Source organism: Heptranchias perlo, chromosome 26, assembly GCF_035084215.1.
Source record: "Heptranchias perlo isolate sHepPer1 chromosome 26, sHepPer1.hap1, whole genome shotgun sequence".
NCBI classification, from domain to species: Eukaryota; Metazoa; Chordata; class Chondrichthyes; order Hexanchiformes; family Hexanchidae; genus Heptranchias; species Heptranchias perlo.
This window is the reverse complement of record NC_090350.1, coordinates 44314154-44335478: the sequence shown is the minus strand read 5'-3', so window position 1 is coordinate 44335478 and position 21325 is coordinate 44314154. Positions and strand designations below refer to the sequence as shown.

The window sequence follows — 21325 nt, the reverse complement described above, 5'->3', positions numbered from 1 at the left end:
AATCGTTTACTGTGAGATTACTAATTAACCCTGTCTCATTACAAGACCTAAAATAGCCTGTTCCCTACTTGGTTCCACGATGTATTGTTGTAGGAAACAGTCTCGAATGCATTCCATGAACTTGTCCTCCAGACCGCCTTTGCCTTTGTCCAGTCTATATGAAGATTAACGTCCCCCAATGATTATTACATTACCTTTGTTACAAGCTCCTATTATCTCCTATTAATAGCCCTTTATAGACTGGTGGACAATCATGTAAATTTAGTAATGGCCCCATTGTAGGATGGTGGGCAATCGTGTAAGAGCTTATTTCAGGAAAAGTGTAAGGCATACAAGGTCTGAGCATTGTAGTGGGATTCAGAATTTGTTGGCTGCGGTCGCCTTAGTAACAGCTCTCACTATTGGCTGCTTGTGAGTGGAATGATTGTCCTATCGGCCTGAATACACTGGATCCTTACTGGAAACACCAGGGGTAGGTGCTGTGAACTCCAGTCAATGTTTGTCCAGCAGGCGATAATGGTGGAACATTATTCTCGCTATTGCTTCATTAGATAAAGACCGATCCACTGGGGTAGGGGGTGGTGGGTGGTGGGGCGATGGGCAGTGTGGATTCCACTCCAGACATGTTCAATGATAGAAAATGGTCACGTGTGAAAAATAGTTTCTCATCCCCCGATGGCTCATGGAGTTTCGCCAGTGAGTAGCAGAGACGTACAGAAGAGAAAAGACTTGGGTTCAATCTCTGGCCTATGCGGCTGGCTGATCTGAGTCAGGATGGGCGTTGGAACACTGCAGTAGGCCTCAGCAACCTTGGTTTTTAGAGGGGTGAACCAGCCATGCTTTTTGTTCCTGATCGACAACCAGTCACTCCTGCTACAAAGTGAGCGTTTGGGTGTTTGTGAGGCTCTGTGATGCCTCTTGCAGTTGAATTGCTTGCCTCTACTGTGACTGAGGAGGTGAGGGCTGACCAAGACACACTGGCTGTAGAAACAGCTCATGAACCTCATTGTTATCCTGCAGCTTCTGGTTAATTCTCCCTCTTTATCTTTCCTCCAGGTCACCTCCCGGTAAAACAGCCCGATTATAACAACCGCCTCCGAGTGCTCGTAGCCACTTATGTGGCCTTCAACCCTGATGGAACTGAGCTCTTAGTCAACATGGGAGGGGAGCAGGTAGGGCAGAGCACAATTCTTCATCTTTGCCAAATGGCACCCCAAGGAAAGGTCAAGTACACGAGGAGTCACTGTACACGGGGAGCGAGATAGTGCTCTCTTGCACAATGCCCTGGAGATGTGCTAATGAGTTGTTCCGCTGATATTCTGTGAGACATCACTGAATATTTCTTTAGGAAGAAACAAATTAAAGGATAAGCTCAAGGCAAACCGGACTGATTGACAAGCCTGTTTGTACCTTGAGTATAAATAAAAATAAATACAATTAATTAATGAGTTGCAATTGAGCAGAAACTTGAAATGGAAAGGTGGCAAATTTGCTGCAGGTTATTGTGATACAGCATGTACTGACCACACGGGACAGACATGCCCTCGACTAGTGAAAGAAAACTCCCTCATCCCTCCTCTCCTCTGCCCTCCCTCTCCTGCTCCTGCACTGTCCTCACAAGCAAGGTTTAACTGGTAATTGGGTCCTTTGTCGATCAGTAGCAGGGCAGTTGCTCGGGGAATGTTTAGCATGTAACACAAACAAATGTTTGGCACAAGTGGATGATGTTGAGTTCTTCCTGCATGCGATGAAGTTAGACTCTGCTCGGGTTGATTTTGCACTGTCCCATTTTCCTGCTTTGATCTAGTCTGATTTTAAGGGAACTGCTGTATAGCTTAAACATCCCATGCCCATGTTCCTAGCGGTGTACGTGAGGCAGAACAGTGCAGCTTGTGACAGAACGTTCGTTCTTCACAATTGCCAAGCTTCTTGTGGAGTTTTTTTAAATGGTCTGATTATTTAGTTAGATTTCAGTGTGAGACTGCGCTAGAATGGTTTGGTTTAGTAGCGATGTTGCACAGGATCATTCATAGCAAGTAAATGAATGTCTCTCCATTACAGGTCTATTTGTTTGATCTGACGAATAAGCAGAAGCCTTATACATTTCTGCTACCCAAGAAGTACCACTCGTCTACTGGTGAGTTACTTAATGTGTGTAGTGTCTGTGGCAGGTAAAGGGACCGCATGTGCTGTGCACCACAGTACTGGCTGGCCTCCTTCATCCCCTCTGTCCAGGACTGAGATCCTCAAGTATTTTGTGTACAAAATCTGAGACTGAGAGAGGCAGCCTGCTCCTGGGACTCTCTCAAACCAGTGACTGGGGGGTGTTGCGAGTGGTTTGTGGATAAGGAAATGTGGGACAGGATTGTGGCTGACGACTCCTTTCATTGACCCTCCCTATTTGTGAGGAAACGTGACAGTACTTGTGTGAAACTGTAACCCAATCCTCTGGGCACACTGCCCTGCACCACCACCCGTCACTGAGGCCTGGGTTAAAGATTGCGAGTGGATTGGATGTATTACTGTAAGGGCTTGCAGCAACCAATATTGAAGTAACCTTGGTGAGTTGCTGCAGTGCACCCTGTACATGGTACATACTGCAGCCTCTGTGCGCGGGAGGTGGATACTGAGTCCAAGGGCAGGGGCATCAATCCAGACAATGACTCTCCCTTGAGAGATGTTGAGTTACGAGTGTACAGCTGCACCCATCCAGGCAACTGGTAAATACTCCTGACTTGAACCTTGTAAATGGTGAGAGGCTCTGAGTGGACAGGCTATGTGGAAGACGCACAACCAGAAACACAGCACAGAAAGCAACAGCAGTATCGGGACTGAACTTGTTCGAAACTGACAGCTGCCTCTTAATGAGCCTTGTCTATACTCTGCTGGGGCAATGGTAAGGTGCCCGGTGTCACCGTGATAATCTGTAGCGATGATTGGAATGCCCATTGTAACTGTGTCAGCTTGAGACTGCTGTAAGGTGCCTGGTGGAACTGTGTCCGTTCTGGTGGAACTGTGTTACTGTATGTGGATCGTGTAAGATGTTCAGAAAGGCACTCCCAGCAAAAGTGTTTAATGCGACGACTAACTCCTTAAACCTGGATAAATAAGCAGTTTGGTTTTGAAGGTCATAGTGATGAGTATAGATTCTCAAAAACAGAATCCTGATTGTTTCAGAGCTGTGGGAACCTGAGGTTGTTACCCATGGAAGCAAGTGATAAAGATGAATAATGTAGGTTAGATAACTTGCATTCCTTGCTTTTGGAGGGATGTAGTCGTCTTCATCCTGCACAGGAATGGAGGAGGTATCATGATGCTTAACAAGGTTTAGCTTTTACTGGGACCATGCCCAGCATTTCCTCCAACGAATGACGTACTAGATAAACATTCACAGAATTCGACTGGAAGCTGAAGAGTCCTGGCTCTGCAGTTCTGTATATTTGTGTGTGTAATCTGTGTATGAGAGCGCCACATTTTCCACACCATCCCCACCCGAAATGCAGTCTGAAGCCTTCGAAGGCTCCTTTCACACTACAGCACACCATACCACCCACCATCTACTACCCGAAAGGAAAGAAGAAAAAGACGGAGAAGCAGAAGAGGCCAGAGGGAAGCAAAAGGAGGAATTAAGGGCAGAGTAGCTGAAGAGAGGGAGGGAGAGAGACGGAAGCAGACGAGACCCAGAAGCAGAGACAGGTAAGAGAGACCATATTCTCTGATTTACATGTGAAATGCCAGGCGAGATCAATTAGTAATACATCAAAAATCTGCGCCTGTAGCACTTGTCAACTCGTTCCATTATAAATTCCTGTGTCCACGTTTCTAATGGGAACTGTCTCTGTAAACTTGTCGCACTGTAATTACACCCTCCCGCCAGTGGGGACAATGCCGCATCACAAGTTTACACAAGCAGTTTCCATTATAACATTATAAAGGAGAAAGGAATGGAAGGATATGTTAGGGTGAGATGAAGTAGGGAGAGAGGAGGACGCTCGTGTGGAGCCTGTTTCTGTGCTGTAAATTCTATAAATGTAGACATAGGAAGGAAGTGTGTGTAGTTGTAAGATTTTTAATAGAAGATTTACAGATGATGAGAAAATGTATGACTTTAAAAATGAGACTGACTTAGATCTGTGCCCTGGTCCAATTATCCCCTGCTTCACCAGAACGCCACACGGTCTTCACTGCCCATGGGCAGTCCCACGGGAGGTAACTAGTTTATTATAAAATGTTTATCTGTGTAGTTGACCCCAATGACCCTAATATTGGAGAATTTAGGTGCGTCTAGAAAATGATGGGTTTTCATGGGTAACAGGCACTAAAACGGGGGACAAAGGGTCACAAGATGGGTTTGGATGAAGGCCTATCAATCCATTTCACCTCATCCTTTCAGAATATTAACTCTGCTGTCTCACCATTACAGCACCAGAACAGGCAGGCAGAATCTGCAATAACCTAGCACACTCCCAGCAGGGCACTGAGTGTCAACCTGGATTATGTGCTTGAGTCTTGGAGTGGGGTTTGAACCCACAGCCTTGTGACCCAGAGCTGAGAGTGCTACTCACTGAACCAAGCTGTCATTTCAGTTGACAAAAGTTCAGTGTAGGATCTGTATGCTGTGGGTAAGTCGGTTACAAGGTATGTTACCCCCAAACTCTAATTCTGCTCAGGCCTTGGACAGGCTTCCAGCAGTTGCTGTGTTAGAGATGGTCTCAAGAATCTGAGATTACTCCAACATCTCTTGTAAACGTAAGAAATAGGAGCAGGAGAAGGCCATATGGCCTCTCGAGCTTGCTCCACCATTCAATGAGATCAAGGCTGATCTTCGACCTCAACTCCATTTTCCTGCCCGAACCCCATATCCCTTGATTTCCCCTAGAATTTAAAAATCTATCGATCTCAGCCTTGAATATATTCAACGACTCCACATCCACAGCCCTCTGGGGTAGAGAATTCCAAAGATTCACAACCGTCTGAGTGAAGAAATTCCTCCTCATCTCAGTCTTAAATGGCCGACCCCTTATCCTGCGACTATGTCATCTGGTTCTAGACTCTCCAGCCAGGGGAAACAGCCTCTCCCCATCTACCCTGTCAAGCCCCCTCAGAATCTTTATATGTTTCAATGAGATCACCTCTCATTTTTCTAAACTCCAGAGAGAGTATAGGCCCATTCCACTCAATCTCTCCTTATAGGACAACCCTCTCATCCCAGGAATCAATCTAGTGAGCCTTCGTTGCACTGCCTCTAAGGCAAGTATATCCTTCCTTAGATAAGGAGACCAAAACTGTACATCAGGTCTCACCAAAGCCCTGTACAATTGGAGTAAGACTTCCTTACTCTTGTACTCCAATCCCCTTGCAATAAAGGCCAACATGCCATTTGCCGCCTTAATTGCTTGCTGTACCTGCATGCCAAGTTTTTGTGTTTCTTGTACGAGGACACCCAAATCTCTCTCAACACCAACATTTAATAGTTTCTCACCATTTAAAAAATATTCTGTTTTTCTATTCTTCCTAGCAAAGTGAATAACCTCACATTTCCCCACATTATACTCCATCTGCCACCTTCTTGCCCACTCACTTAACCTGTCTATATCCCTTTGCAGACTCTTTGTGTCCTCCTCACTGCTTACTTTCCCACCCATCTTTGTATCAACAAACTTGGATACATTACACTCGGTCTCTTCATTTAAGTCATTAATATAGATTGTAAATAGCTGAGGCCCAAGCACTGATCCTTGTGACACCCCACTAGTTACAGCCAGTCAACCTGAGAATGACCCGTTTATTCCTACTCTCTGTTTTCTGTCCATTAACTAATCCTCTATCCATGCTAATATATTACCCCCAACCCCATGAGCCCTTATCTCACGTAACAACCTTTTATGTGGCACCTTATCGAATGCCTTTTGCAAATCCAAATATGCTACATCCACTGGTTCCCCTTTATCTACCCTGCTAGTTACATCCACAAAAAACTCTAAAATTTGACAAACACGGTTTCCCTTTCATAAAACCACGCTGACTCTGCCTAATCATATTGTGATTTTCTAAGTGCCCTTTTACCATTTCCATAATAATGGATTCCAGCATTTTTCCGACGACTGATGTCAGGCTAACTGGCCTGTAGTTCGCTGTTTTCTCTCTCTCCTTTCTTGAACAGGGGGATTATATTTGCTACCTTCCAATCTGCCGGGACTGTTCTCGAATCTAGGGAATTTTGGAAGATCATAACCAATACATCCACTATCTCTGTAGCCACCTCTTTTAGAACCCTCGGATGTAGGTCATCAGGTCCAGGGGATTTATCGGCTTATAGAATCATAGAATCATAGAAGTTACAACATGGAAACAGGCCCTTCGGCCCAACATGTCCATGTCGCCCAGTTTATACCACTAAGCTAGTCCCAATTGCCTGCACTTGGCCCATATCCCTCGATACCCATCTTCCCCATGTAACTGTCCAAATGCTTTTTAAAAGACAAAATTGTACCCGCCTCGACTACTGCCTCTGGCAGCTCGTTCCAGACACTCACCACCCTTTGAGTGAAAAAATTGCCCCTCTGGATCCTTTTGTATCTCTCCCCTCTCACCTTAAATCTGTGCCCCCTCGTTATAGACACCCCTACCTTTGGGAAAAGATTTTGACTATCGACCTTATCTATGCCCCTCATTATTTTATAGACTTCTATAAGATCACCCCTTAACCTCCTACTCTCCAGGGAAAAAAGTCCCAGTCTGTCTAACCTCTCCCTGTAAGTCAAACCATCAAGTCCCGGTAGCATCCTAGTAAATCTTTTCTGCACTCTTTCTAGTTTAATAATATCCTTTCTATAATAGGGTGACCAGAACTGTACACAGTTCTCCAAGTGTGGCCTCACCAATGCCCTGTACAACTTCAACAAGACATCCCAACTCCTGCATTCAATGTTCTGACCAATGAAACCAAGCATGCTGAATGCCTTCTTCACCACCCTATCCACCTGTGACTCCACTTTCAAGGAGCTATGAATCTGTACTCCTAGATCTCTTTGTTCTATAACTCTCCCCAACGCCCTACCATTAACGGAGTAGGTCCTGGCCCGATTCGATCTACCAAAATGCATCACCTCACATTTATCTAAATTAAACTCCATCTGCCATTCATCGGCCCACTGGCCCAATTTATCAAGATCCCGTTGCAATCCTAGATAACCTTCTTCACTGTCCACAATGCCACCAATCTTGGTGTCATCTGCAAACTTACTAACCATGCCTCCTAAATTCTCATCCAAATCATTAATATAAATAACAAATAACAGCGGACCCAGCACCGATCCCTGAGGCACACCGCTGGACACAGGCATCCAGTTTGAAAAACAACCCTCGACAACCACCCTCTGTCTTCTGTCGTCAATCCAATTTTGTATCCAATTGGCTACCTCACCTTGGATCCCATGAGATTTAACCTTATGTAACAACCTACCATGCGGTACCTTGTCAAATGCTTTGCTGAAGTCCATGTAGACCACGTCTACTGCACAGCCCTCATCTATCTTCTTGGTTACCCCTTCAAAAAACTCAATCAAATTCGTGAGACATGATTTTCCTCTCACAAAACCATGCTGACTGTTCCTAATTAGTCCCTGCCTCTCCAAATGCCTGTAGATCCTGTCCCTCAGAATACCCTCTAACAACTTACCCACTACAGATGTCAGGCTCACTGGTCTGTAGTTCCCAGGCTTTTCCCTGCCGCCCTTCTTAAACAAAGGCACAACATTTGCTACCCTCCAATCTTCAGGCACCTCACCTGTAGCGGTGGATGATTCAAATATCTCTGCTAGGGGACCCGCAATTTCCTCCCTAACCTCCCTTAACGTCCTGGGATACATTTCATCAGGTCCCGGAGATTTATCTACCTTGATGCGCGTTAAGACTTCCAGCACCTCCCTCTCTGTAATATGTACACTCCTCAAGACATCACTATTTATTTCCCCAAGTTCCCTAACATCCATGCCTTTCTCAACCGTAAATACCGATGTGAAATATTCATTCAGGATCTCACCCATATCTTGTGGTTCCGCACATAGATGACCTTGTTGATCCTTAAGAGGCCCTACTCTCTCCCTAGTTACCCTTTTGCCCTTTATGTATTTGTAGAAGCTCTTTGGATTCACCTTTGCCTGATCTGCCAAAGCAAGGCAAAGGTGAATCCAGTACTTTTTCTCTACTGATATTAATTACTTTACGTTCCACTCTCATTAGGCCCTAGGTTCCCCACTGTTTCTGGTATGCTTTTTGTGCCTTCTACTGTGAAGACAGATACTAAATATGTGTTTAACTTCTCCGCCATTTCCTTATTCCCCATTATAATTTCTCCTGTCTCAGCCTCTGAGACCACGTTTACTTTTGCTACTCTCTTTCTTTTTACATACTTGTAGAAGCTCTTACAATCTGTTTTTATATTTCTTACTAGTTTATTTTCATATTCTATTTTCTCCCTTTTTTAATCAATATTTTTGGTATTCCTTTGCTGGTTTCCATAAAACTCCCAATCCTCAGGCTTACAACTCTTCTTGGCAACATTATAGGCCTCTTCTTTCAATCTGACACTGTCCTTAACTTCTTTAGTTAGCCACGGGTGAATCACTTTTCCTGTGGAGTTTTTATTTCTCAATGGAATGTATATTCGTTGAGCATATTGAAATATTTCTTTAAATGTTTGCCATTGCTTATCTACTGTCATACCCTTTAATCTAATTTCCCAATCTACCGTAGCCAACTCACCCCTCATACCTATATAATTGGCTTTATTTAAGTTTAAGACTCTAGTTTATGACTTAAGTGCATCACTCTCAAACTCAATGTGAAATTCTATCATAATATGATCAATCTTCCCCAGAGGATCATTTACTGTGAAATTACTAATTAACCCAGTCTCATTACACAGTGCAAGATCTAAAATAGCCTGTTTCCTGATTGGTTCCATGACATATTGTTCTAGGAAACTGTCTTTAATGCATTCTCTGAACTTGTCCTCCAGACTGCCTTTGCAATTTGATATGTCCTAAACATATGAAAACCAGTAGTTAGAGTTGTGACGTGGGGCCAACATCTGAGGGAGTCAGAAACATCAGCTAGTGAGTAGATATGCTAAAAACATGCCTCTGGAAATGTGCATCCTTTTTACCATCACAGGTCAGTAAGGTTCTTTTACTGAGATATTACTTCAGTTGAGTCCAAATTCTCTCTCTCCTCCCCTAGTATTCTAACACCACCCATACATTTGCTCCGTTTCTGTAGAGATTTATTAAAATGCCAAAAACTGCAATTGCTGGAAACACTGAGCAGGTCAGTCAGCCTCTGTGGGGAGGACAGACAAGTTAAAAGGCTATAGACCCTTTGTCAGAAGGGAATTATTCATCCTCTCTGTGTCTTGTACTGTCCTGGCTAATTATAATAGTTTATCTCTCTCTCCCCCATTATGTTATTTGTGTTCACTATCCGGTGCCCTTTCATTGGCCTTTTCCATGGAGACCAATCACGCCAATAGCTGATTTATTGTTTCTCTCCAGCAGCTTGGTTATGACCTGGGTGATACAGTCCTTCTGCTCATCGGAGTTTGGGGAGAGGGCTGTGTATTGGGTTTTGGGGAGAGGGCTGTGTATTGGGTTTTGGGGAGAGGGCTGTGTATTGGGTTTCTCAGTGTATCTTTTATTTGTATTCAGTATGTGAACTTTGATCTCATATTCTCAAAGCTTTCCTAAAAGGATGGTCTATATCCAGGACTGCCCAGTGCCTGAGTAGTTGAAGGCAGTGCCTAGTGTAATACTGGCCACCCACCCCAGGAAGTGCCCATGTTTAATCCTTTGTCGTTAGGCCAGCAATTGGAGCGTTACCATTGGCCTCCGCACCACTGCATTACAGAGGAGAAACGAGTCAGATTTCCTACTCCTGAACTCAACCAAAAAGAAACAAGAAGCAAATTACTGCAGATGCTGGAAATCTGAGAACTCAATCAAAAGAAGCTGTAAATACTCAGCGTCTGGGGAGGAACAGAAGCTGCCCAGTCGGATCCTCACTCAGGGCTGGAAAATATTAGATTTTCACCATTTAAAAAGGAGAACAGAATAAGGGAAAGGGGGAAGGGAATAACTCAGAGAAAGAAATACAGCAACTGTTTAAATGCTGGGTGGGGAACAGGAAACGGTTAAACGGCACAAGTCACATTAGCAGGAGGAAAAAGACATGTAACGAGGCAGAGAGTGGGAATAGGTAAAGGGTTAGTGAGCAAGGCAAGAAAAACTGACATGGTGCAGCAGGTGGACACTAGGATTGGACAAGATGAGATTGGGCTTGGACACTGCTATATAGCGTCCTGAGAGATGTTGTGGGGAGCGGGGGGGGTGGGAGGGGCGTGGGGTGGGAGGGGTGTGGGGGGAGGGGCGGGGAGTGCGGGGTGGAGCTGACGGGTGTTTGGGAAGGTGGGGGGGTAGGGGATTAGTGGTGGGGGGGGGGGGGGGGGGGAGAAGTTGGGGGAAGACGTGTGCGTGGCCATGTGCCTGCGTTCTCTGTTTACTTCGGGACGTATATACCCATTTCAGCAACACTACAGATTGGCAGCAAGCAGGAGATATTGCTCGTACGCTAAGATCTTATAAGGAATGTCACAAACCCGTTCACTTGAAGTGTTCTCTGAAGAGATTTGCATTCCTCCCGCAGTCATCCACTGCTCCTGTTTGTTGTGTGCTGACAATTTAAAAATAGACCCCACCCAGGCCAGTACTGTGTGACTTTGCTTGTCATGCTTACAGTAGGGAGTAGTAATTGGGCAACTCCAAGCAATTGTACCGTGCATGAGTGGCTATTAGGAACAGCAGTAGGTCATTCAGCCCCTCAAGCCTGCTCCACCATTCAATTAGATCATGGTTGACCTGTATCTCAACTCCATTTACCCGCCTTTGCTCCGTATCCCTCGATACCCTTACCTAACACAAATCTATCTATCTTATCCTTGAAAGCTCCAATTGTCCCAGAATCCACAGCCTTTTGGGGGAGAGAATTCCAGATTTCCAATACCCTTTGTGAAAAAGTGCTTCCTGATTTCCCTCCTGAATGGCCTAGCTCTAATTTTAAGATTATGTCCCCTCGTTCTTGATTCCTCCACCAGAGGAAATAGTTTCTCTCTATCTGCCCTATCTAATCCTTTTAACATTTTAAACACCTCGATCAGATCACCCCTCAATCTTTTCAAGCCAAGTTTATGCAATCTGTCCTCATAATTTAACCCCCTAAGCCCTGGTATCATTCTGGTGAATCTGCGCTGCACTCCCTCTGAGGCCAATATATCCTTCTTGAGGTTCGATGCCCAGAACTAAATGGGGTCTGACCAAGGCTCTGTACAACTAAAGCATAACTTCCTCCCCTTTGTATTTCAGCCTCCTTGAGATAAAGGCCAACAATCCATTAGCCTTTTTAATTGCTTTTTATACCTGACTACTAGCTTTTAATGATTTGCATACTTGGACTTCCAAATCTCTCTGCTCCTCTACAGTTCCTTGTTTCTCACCATTTAGAAATACTCCAATTTATCTTTGTTTGGTCCTTACGCTTGTCCATATTGAACTCCATCTGCCACAGTTTTGCCCACTCACTTAATCTGTCAATGTCCTTTGCAACTTTTTGCTCCTATCTACACTATTTGCTATGCAACCTAATTTGGTGACAGCCATCCGTGGCTAAGTAAAGAAATTAAGGATAGTATCCGACTAAAAACAAGGACATATAAGGTAGCCAAACTTAGTGGGAGGATAGAAAATTGGGAAGTCTTCAAAAGACAGCAAAAAGTAACTAAAGGATTGATTAAGAAAGGGAAGATAGATTATGAAAATAAATTAGCAAAAAATATAAAAACAGATAGCAAGAGTTTCTATCGTTATATAAAAAGAAAAAGGGTGGCTAAGGCAAACGTAGGTCCCTTAGAGGATGAGACCGGGAAATTAATGGTGGGAAACATGGAGATGGCAAAAATGCTGAACAAATATTTTGTTTCAGTCTTTACGGTAGAGGACACTAAGAATATCCCAACACTGGACAAACAGGGGGCTCTAGGGGGGGAGGAGCTAAATACGATTAAAATCACTAAGGAATTGGTACTCAGTAAATTAATGGGACTCAAGGCGGATAAATCCCCTGGACCTGATGGCTTCCATCCCAGGGTCTTGAGGGAAGTGGCAGTAGGGATTGTGGATGCTTTGGTAATAATTTTCCAAAATTCTCTGGACTTGGCAAAGGTCCCGGCAGATTGGAAAACTGCTAATGTAACACCCTTATTTAAAAAGGGTAGTAGGCAGAAGGCTGGAAATTATAGACCAGTTAGCCTAACCTCTATGGTGGGTAAAATTTTGGAGTCTATTATTAAGGAGACAGTAGCTGAACATTTGGATAAACATAATTTAATAGGACAAAGTCAGCATGGCTTTACGAAGGGGAAGTCATGTCTGACAAATTTGCTTGAGTTCTTTGAGGACATAACGTACAGGGTGGATAAAGGGGAACCAGTGGACGTAGTGTATTTAGACTTCCAGAAAGCATTCGACAAGGTGCCACATAAAAGATTATTGCTCAAGATAAAGAATCACTGGATTGGGGGTAATATTCTGGCATGGGTGGAGGATTGGTTAACTAACAGGAAGCAGAGAGTTGGGATAAATGGTTCATTCTCGGACTGGCAACCAGTAGCCAGTGGTGTTCCGCAGGGGTCGGTGCTGGGTCCCCAACTCTTCACAATCGATATTAACGATTTGGAGGAGGGGACCGAGTGTAATATATCAAAGTTTGCAGATGATACAAAGATGGGAGGGAAAGTAGAGAGTGAGGAGGACACAAAAAACCTGCAGGGGTATATAGACAGGCTGGGTGAGTGGGCGGAGATTTGGCAGATGCAATACAATATTGGAAAATGTGAGGTTATGCACTTTGGCAGGAAAAATCAGAGAGCAAGTTATTATCTTAATGGCAAGAAACTGGAAAGTACTGCAGTACAAAGGGATCTGGGGGTCCTAGTGCAAGAAAATAAAAAAGTTAGTTTGCAGGTGCAGCAGGTGATCAAGAAGGCCAATGGAATGTTGGCTTTTATTGTTCGGGGGATAGAATATAAAAACAGGGAGGTATTGCTGCAGTTATATAAGGTATTGGTGAGACCGCACCTGGAATACTGCATACAATTTTGGTGTCCATACTTAAGAAAAGACATACTTGCTCTCGAGGCAGTACAAAGAAGGTTCACTCGGTTAATCCCGGGGACGAGGGGGTGGACATATCAGGAGAGGTTGAGTAGATTGGGACTCTACTCATTGGAGTTCAGAAGAATGAGAGGCGATCTTATTGAAACATATAAGATTGTGAAGGGGCTTGATCGGGTGGATGCGGTAAGGATGTTCCCAAGGATGGGTGAATCCAGAACTAGGGGGCATAATCTTAGAATAAGGGGCTGCTGTTTCAAAACTGAGATGAGGAGAAACTTCTTCACTCAGAGGGTAGTAGGTCTGTGGAATTTGCTGCCCCAGGAAGCTGTGGAAGCTACATCATTAAATAAATTTAAAACAGAAATCGAGTGTTTCCTAGAAGTAAAGGGAATTAGGGGTTATGGGGAGCGGGCAGGAAATTGGACATGAATTTAGATTTGAGGTTAGGATCAGATCAGCCGTGATCTTATTGAATGGCGGAGCAGGCTCGAGGGGCCGATTGGCCTACTCCTGCTCCTGCTCCTATTTCTTATGTTCTTATGGTGGTGTTAGCAAACTTGGATATACGGCTCTTTATAAGAACATATTCCTTCATCTAAGTCATTTATAAATATGGTGAAAAGCTGAGGCCCCAGAACAGATCCCTGGAGGACACCACTTTTCACATCCTGCCAATCTGGCCACATACCCTTTATCCCCACTCTCTGCCTCCTACCTCCCAACCAATTTCCAACTCAAGTCAAAAGGCTACCAACAATTTCATTGAAAGCAACAGAGTAGGAAAGGGGAGAGGAGAGGGATATCATTGACCAGTCACAATAGGTTCCCAAGCTATAGGGAAAGCAAATGAGGTTTGAGGAATTATTGCTGGTTTAATGCAGTCCTCGTGGGACTAGCTGGATTGCTCTTGCGGAGAGCCGGCACGGACTCGATAGGCCAAATGGCCTCCTTCCTTACTGTAACCATTCAATGATTCTAAGGCCCTGTACCTCAGTCTAATGTAAGACTCTGGTAAATTCGCACTTGGTGTATTGTATCCAGCTTTGGCCCCAGCATCTGGTTGTGGATATTGAGGCGCTAGAGAGGGTACAGAGGAGGACAGCAAGGTGGAGACCTAAACTTTGATCTAATAGTTAAGCGGCCAGGTTTAGAGAATTCAGGTAATTTACTTCAAAGAAAAGTTTTTTAAATTGTAAATTGTTAGGGCGTAGTATTTTTGGATGATAATTGAAATGTACAATGATAGTAACTGGTGAGGACTTAGTGATAACAGATTGGCAAGAATTCGGCAAGCTGCCAGAAAGGCATTGTGTTCCCTTGGACAGGTGACTTGACCAGATCCTGAGGGAGGACATTGGGACATAGGGGGAGTTGTGTTGTGGGTGACAATAATATCCAGCAGCTTGCTTGCCTTATGGAATCTGGGGGGGAATTGAGTTTTTCCTGAAATTGGCCATTTTTTTCCTGTTTTTTTTGCCTCCTTCCTCCCTTCCCAGGATTAACATTACTAGCAGTCGGAAGGATTAACATTACTAGCAGTCGGAGAGGGTCTGCTCATATATGGAATATATTATTTAAGTAGCAAATGGATAAACCCTGGAAGAAACTTGTTACGGGTTACGGGGAAAGAGCAGGGAAATGAAACGAGAAGATGGCTCTGTATAAGGGCTAGCAAGTGTATGATGGGCTGAGTGGAATCCTGAACTGAAATTTCTATGATTCTATCAGCAGTTCTACATGTGCAAATGGTGTGGCAGAAATACTCAATCTGAATTATGTCTGCACACTCTGAAACTAAGATTCCAGCCTGTAATGGTGATCTTTCAACTTGCAGATTTACAGAATGGAAAATCAATGGCGAATGGAGTTACAAATGGAATCCATCTCCACAGTAATGGCTTCAGGCTGTCCGAAGCATGGCCACAAAGCAGGTAAGAGAACATTCAGCTCGGACGGTAAGGATTTGGCTGGATTCACACTGGTTCTGGGAACACTGTACGAGGTTCGGAAACATGGACTATTGCTGAGATCTGGGAGCATTGGGGAAGGAGGGGTCAGGGACGGAGAGCATTGGGGAAGGAGGGGTCAGGGACGGAGAGCATTGGGGAAGGAGGGGTCAGGGACGGAGAGCATTGGGGAAGGAGGGGTCAGGGACGGAGAGCATTGGGGAAGGAGGGGTCAGGGACGGAGAGCATTGGGGAAGGAGGGGTCAGGGACGGAGAGCATTGGGGAAGGAGGGGTCAGGGACGGAGAGCATTGGGGAAGGAGGGGTCAGGGACGGAGAGCATTGGGGAAGGAGGGGTCAGGGACGGAGAGCATTGGGGAAGGAGGGGTCAGGGACGGAGAGCATTGGGGAAGGAGGGGTCAGGGACGGAGAGCATTGGGGAAGGAGGGGTCAGGGTCGGAGAGCATTGGGGAAGGAGGGGTCAGGGACGGAGAGCATTGGGGAAGGAGGGGTCAGGGACGGAGAGCATTGGGGAAGGAGGGGTCAGGGACGGAGAGCATTGGGGAAGGAGGGGTCAGGGACGGAGAGCATTGGGGAAGGAGGGGTCAGGGACGGAGAGCATTGGGGAAGGAGGAGTCAGGGACGGAGAGCATTGGGCAAGGAGGGGTCAGGGACGGAGAGCATTGGGGAAGGAGGGGTCAGGGACGGAGAGCATTGGAGAAGGAGGGGTCAGGGACGGAGAGCATTGGGGAAGGAGGGGTCAGGGACGGAGAGCATTGGGGAAGGAGGGGTCAGGGACGGAGAGCATTGGGGAAGGAGGGGTCAGGGACGGAGAGCATTGGGGAAGGAGGGGTCAGGGACGGAGAGCATTGGAGAAGGAGGGGTCAGGGACGGAGAGCATTGGGGAAGGAGGGGTCAGGGTCGGGGAGCATTGGAGAAGGAGGGGTCAGGGTCAGGGAGCATTGGGCCACAGTTGCATGATTTAGTTTATGATCAAATGTAAAACCTCTTTTTTAACTCACCCGGTCCGGATGGGATGCATCCTGGGTTGCTGAGGGAAGTAAGGGTGGAAATTGCAGAGGTACTGGCCATAATCTTCCAAACATCCATTGATACGGGGGTGGTGCCAGAGGTCTGGAGAATTGCAAATGTTACACCCTTGTTCAAAAAAGGGTGTAAGGATAAACCCAGCAACTACAGGCCAGTCAGTTTAACCTCAGTGGTGGGGAAACGTTCAGAAATGATAATCCGGGACAAAACTAATAGTCACTCGGACAAGTGTGGATTAATAAAGGAAAGCCAGCACGGATTTGTTAAAGGCAAATCGTGTTTAACTAACCTGATAGAGTTTTTTGATGAGGTAACAGAGAGGGTTGATGAGGGCAATACGGTTGATGTATATATTGGTGTATATGGACTTTCAAAAGGCGTTTGATAAAGTGCCACATAATAGGCTTGTCAGCAAAATTGAAACCCATGGAATAAAAGGGGCAGTGGCAGCATGGATACAAAATTGGATAAGTGACAGGAAACAGAGAGTAGTGGTGAACGGTTGTTTTTCGGATTGGAGGGAGGTATACAATGGTATTCCCCAGGGGTCAGTGCTAGGACCACTGATTTTTTTTGTTAAATATTAATGACTTGAACTTGGGTGCAGAGGGCACAATTTCAAAATTTGCAGATGACACAAAACTTGGAAGTGAAGCGAGGAGGATAGTGATAAACTTCAAGAGGACACAGACAGGCTGGTGGAATGGGCAGACACGTGGCAGAGGAAATTTAACACAGAGAAGTGCAAAGTAATATATTTTGGCAGGAAAAAAGAGAGGTAATATAAACTAAAGGGTACAACCCTAAAGGGGTTGCAGGAACAGAGACCTGACGGTATATGTTCTCAAACCTTTAAAGGTGACAGGATAGATTGAGAAAGCAGTTAAAAAAGCATTTGGGATCCTGGACTTCATAAATAGAGGCATAGAGTATAAAAGCAAGGTAGATATGTTGGACCTTTTATAAAACCCTGGTTAGGCCACAACTGGAGTATTGTGTCCAATTCTGGGCACTACACTTTAGGAAGGATGTGAAGGCCTTAGAGAGGGTTCAGAAAAGATTTACTAGAATGGTTCCAGGGATGAGGGACTTCAGTTATGTGGATAGACTGGAGAAGCTGGGGTGGTTCTCCTTAGAGCAGTGAATGTTGAGAGGAGATTTGATAGACGTGTTCAAAATCATGACTGGTTTAGATAAAGTAAATAAAGAAAAACTGTTCCCATTGGCAGAAGGATTGAGAACCAGAGGACACAGATTTAAGGTGATTGGCAAAAGAGCCAAAGGAGACATGAGGAAGAACTTTTTGACGCAGCAAGTTGTTATTATCTGGCATGGGCTGCCTGAAAGGGTGGTGGAGACAGATTCAATCATGGCTTTCAAAAAGGAATTGGATAAATACTTGAAAAGAAAAAATTTGCAGGGCTACAGGGAAAGAGCGGAACTAACTGGATTGCTCTTATAAAGAGCAGGCATGAGGCGAATGGCCTCCTGTGCTGTAACCATTCTATGATTTTATGATTAGAGAGCACTGGGAATGCAATCTAACGGTTTATGAACACTGAGAGGGAACCCTGGGATCTAGAAGTGGGAAGGGGCGTCCTGGAGTCTAACTGGAATTGAGGTTTGGGAGCTTTGGGGAGGGCAGATTTGGCACAATTGGGATTTGCCGGGATCCGGCAGTATGGAGGGTCAGGGTCTAACAGCCTTTTGGAGGATGTCGGGAAGCTGGTTTCTGACTGTATGTTCTGCCTTAAAACAATTAGTGTACTATTAATGTGTTTGAGACTTGTACAGTCTTCAATAAATACAAATAAAAATTACATCATAAAATGCTCAACACTTCATTAGTTACAGTTTTAGTTTTTAGGAACAGGAAGAGGCTATTCAGCCGCTCCAGCCTGTTCATTCAATCAGATCGTGGCTGATCTGTATCTTAACTCCATTTACCCACCTTGGCTCCATATTCCTCGATACCCTTACCCAACAAAAATCTATCCATCTCGATCTTGAAAATTTCAATTGACCCAACATCAATTGGGGGAGAGAGAGTTCCTGAACAGCCTAGCTCTAATTTAATGATTTTGCCCCATTGTTCTAGATTCCCCCACCGGAGGAAATAGTTTCTCTGTATCTACTTAACCAAATCCTTTATCATTTTAATCACCTCAATTGGATCACCCCTCAACACCACACGGACTGCAGCGGTTCAAGAAGGCGGCTCACCACCACCTTCTCAAGGGCAATTAGGGATGGGCAATAAATGCTGGACTCGCCAGCGATGCCCACATCCCATGAACGAATAAAAAAAAACTCCTAAATTCAGGTGAATTCAAACTTTCACAATTTAACCCTTTTAGCCCCAGTATCTTGGGGGGAGGGAATGTGTGGGGTATTTGGGTGGTGGGGGGGGGTTGGTTTGGGCTGGGGTTTTGTGATGGTGGGGGGTTTAAGGCGGGGTTTTTTTGTGGGGAGTGGTGTTCGGGCTGGGTTTTTTGTTTGGGTGGGGGTGGGGGAGTCTGGCCCGGGTGGGGGTGGGGGAGTCTGGCCCGGGTGGGGGTGGGGGTGGGGGAGTCTGGCCCGGGTGGGGGTGGGGGTGGGGGAGTCTGGCCCGGGTGGGGGTGGGGGAGTCTGGCCCGGGTGGGGGTGGGGGAGTCTGGCCCGGGTGGGGGTGGGGGAGTCTGGCCCGGGTGGGGGTGGGGGAGTCTGGCCCGGGTGGGGGTGGGGGAGTCTGGCCCGGGTGGGGGTGGGGGAGTCTGGCCCGGGTGGGGGTGGGGGAGTCTGGCCCGGGTGGGGGTGGGGGAGGGGGAGTCTGGCCCGGGTGGGGGTGGGGGAGTCTGGCCCGGGTGGGGGTGGGGGTGGGGGAGTCTGGCCCGGGTGGGGGTGGGGGTGGGGGAGTCTGGCCCGGGTGGGGGTGGGGGTGGGGGAGTCTGGCCCGGGTGGGGGTGGGGGAGTCTGGCCCGGGTGGGGGTGGGGGTGGGGGAGTCTGGCCCGGGGAGGGGTGGGGGAGTCTGGCCCGGGGAGGGGTGGGGGAGTCTGGCCCGGGGAGGGGCGGGGGTGTGGGGGTTTGGGTCTGACTTGGATACCCCAGCGCTGATGCATCATATAGAACTATAGAAAAGATACAGCACAGAAGGGGGCCATTCGGTCCATTGTGTCCGTGCCGGCTCGAAGAACAACCAGGTGCCCATTCTAATCCCACCTTCCATCACCCGGTCCGTAGCCCTGCAGCTTACAGCACTTTAGGTGCAGGTCCAGGTACTTTTTAAAAGAGTTGAGGGTCCCTGCCTCTACCACCAATTCGGGCAGTGAATTCCATACACCCACCACCCTCTGGGTAAAAAAGTTTTTCCTCATGTCCTCTCTAATCCTTCCACCAATCAGCTTAAATCTATGTCCTCTAGTTCTTGAACTCTCCGCTAGGGGAAACAGGTACTTCCTGTCTACTCTATCCGGGCCCCTCATAATTTTGTACACCTCAATCAAGTCTCCCTTCAGCCTCCTCTGCTCCAAGGAAAACAACCCCAGCCAATCCAATCTCTCGTAGCTGCAGCTTTTAAGCCCTGGCAACATTCTTGTAAATCTTCTCTGCACTCTCTCCAGTGCAATTACGACCTTCCTGTAATGTGGTGACCAGAACTGTGCACAATACTCCAGCTGTGGCCTTACCAGCATTTTATACAGTTCCATCATTACATCCCTGCTTTTGTATTCTATACCTTGGCTAATAACAGAGAGCATTCCGTATGCCTTCTTCACAACCTTATCTACCTGTACTGCCACCTTCAGGGACCTGTGCACATGCATGCCAAGGTCTCTCACTTCCTCTACCCCTCTCAATATATTCCCCTTTACTGTTTGCCCTCCCTAAGTGCATTACCTCACACTTCTCCGGGTTGAACTCCATTTGCCACTTTTCCGCCCACTCCACCAACCCATTGATATCTTCTTGGAGTCCACAGCTATCCTCTTCGCTATCAGCTACACGGCAAATTTTTGTGTCATCTGCAAATTTGCAATCATTCCCCCTACATTCAAGTCCAAATCATTAATATATACCACAAACAGCAAGGGACCCAACACTGAGCCCTGTGGTACACCATTGGAAACGGATTTCCATTCGCAAAGACATCCATCGACTTTTACCCTTTGTTTCCTGTTACTGAGCCAATTTTGGATCCAATTCGCCACATTTCCCTGTATCCCATGGGCTTTTACCTTTCTAACCAGTCTGCCATGTGGGACCTTGTCAAATGCCTTACTAAAATCCATGTAGACAACATCCACTGCACTACCCTCATCAATCCTCCTCGTCACTTCCTCAAAGAATTCAGTTAGATTTGTAAGGCATGACCTTCCCTGAACAAATCCATGCTGACTATCCCTGATTAAACCATGCCTTTCCAAGTGACAGTTTATCCTATCTCTCAGTATTGATTCTAATAGTTTGCCCACCACCGAGGTAAGACTGACCGGCCTATAATTGTTCGGCCTTTCCCTCGTACCCTTTTTAAACAATGGTACTATGTTTGCAGTCTTCCAGTCCTCCGGTACCTCCCCTGTATCTAGTGAAGATTGGAAAATGATCCTCAGAGCATCCGCTATTTCCTCCCTGGCTTCCTTCAATAGCCTGGGAAACAATCCATCCGGCCCTGGTGACTTATCAACTTTCAAGGATTCCAGTCCCTCTAGTACTTCCTCTCTTGTTATGTTTACCTTATCCAATATTTCACACCTCTCCTCTTTAACTACTACGTCCGGATCATCCCTTTCCTTTGTGAATACGGAGACAAAATATTCACTTAAAACCCTACCCACATTCCCTGCTTCTACACACAAGTTACCCTGATCATCCCTGATAGGTCCCACCTTTTCCTTAGCTATCCTCTTGTTCTTAATGTACTGATAAAACATCTTTGGGTTTTCTTTAATCTTACTAGCTAATATCTTTTCATGCCCTCTCTTTGCTCTCCTTATTTCCTTTTTTACGTCATCCCTGTACTTTCTATACTCCTCTAGGCTTTCTGCAGTATTTAGTTTTCTGTGACAGTCATAAGCTTTCTTTTTCTGCTTTATCTTGCCCCGTATACTTCTAGACAACCAGGGG

General features: G+C 46.0%; 1 protein-coding gene across 1 annotated transcript in view; it reads left to right on the top strand.

Annotated features, from left to right (window-relative positions):
* Nucleotides 1–21325, top strand: part of wdtc1 (WD and tetratricopeptide repeats 1) — a 70898-nt gene that overhangs the window by 18279 nt on the left and 31294 nt on the right. The window contains exons 9-11 of the mRNA XM_068006932.1: nucleotides 1057–1172; nucleotides 2062–2137; nucleotides 15061–15157. Of these exons, the coding sequence (XP_067863033.1) occupies nucleotides 1057–1172; nucleotides 2062–2137; nucleotides 15061–15157 (289 nt within the window). The remainder of the gene's footprint in view (nucleotides 1–1056; nucleotides 1173–2061; nucleotides 2138–15060; nucleotides 15158–21325) is intronic.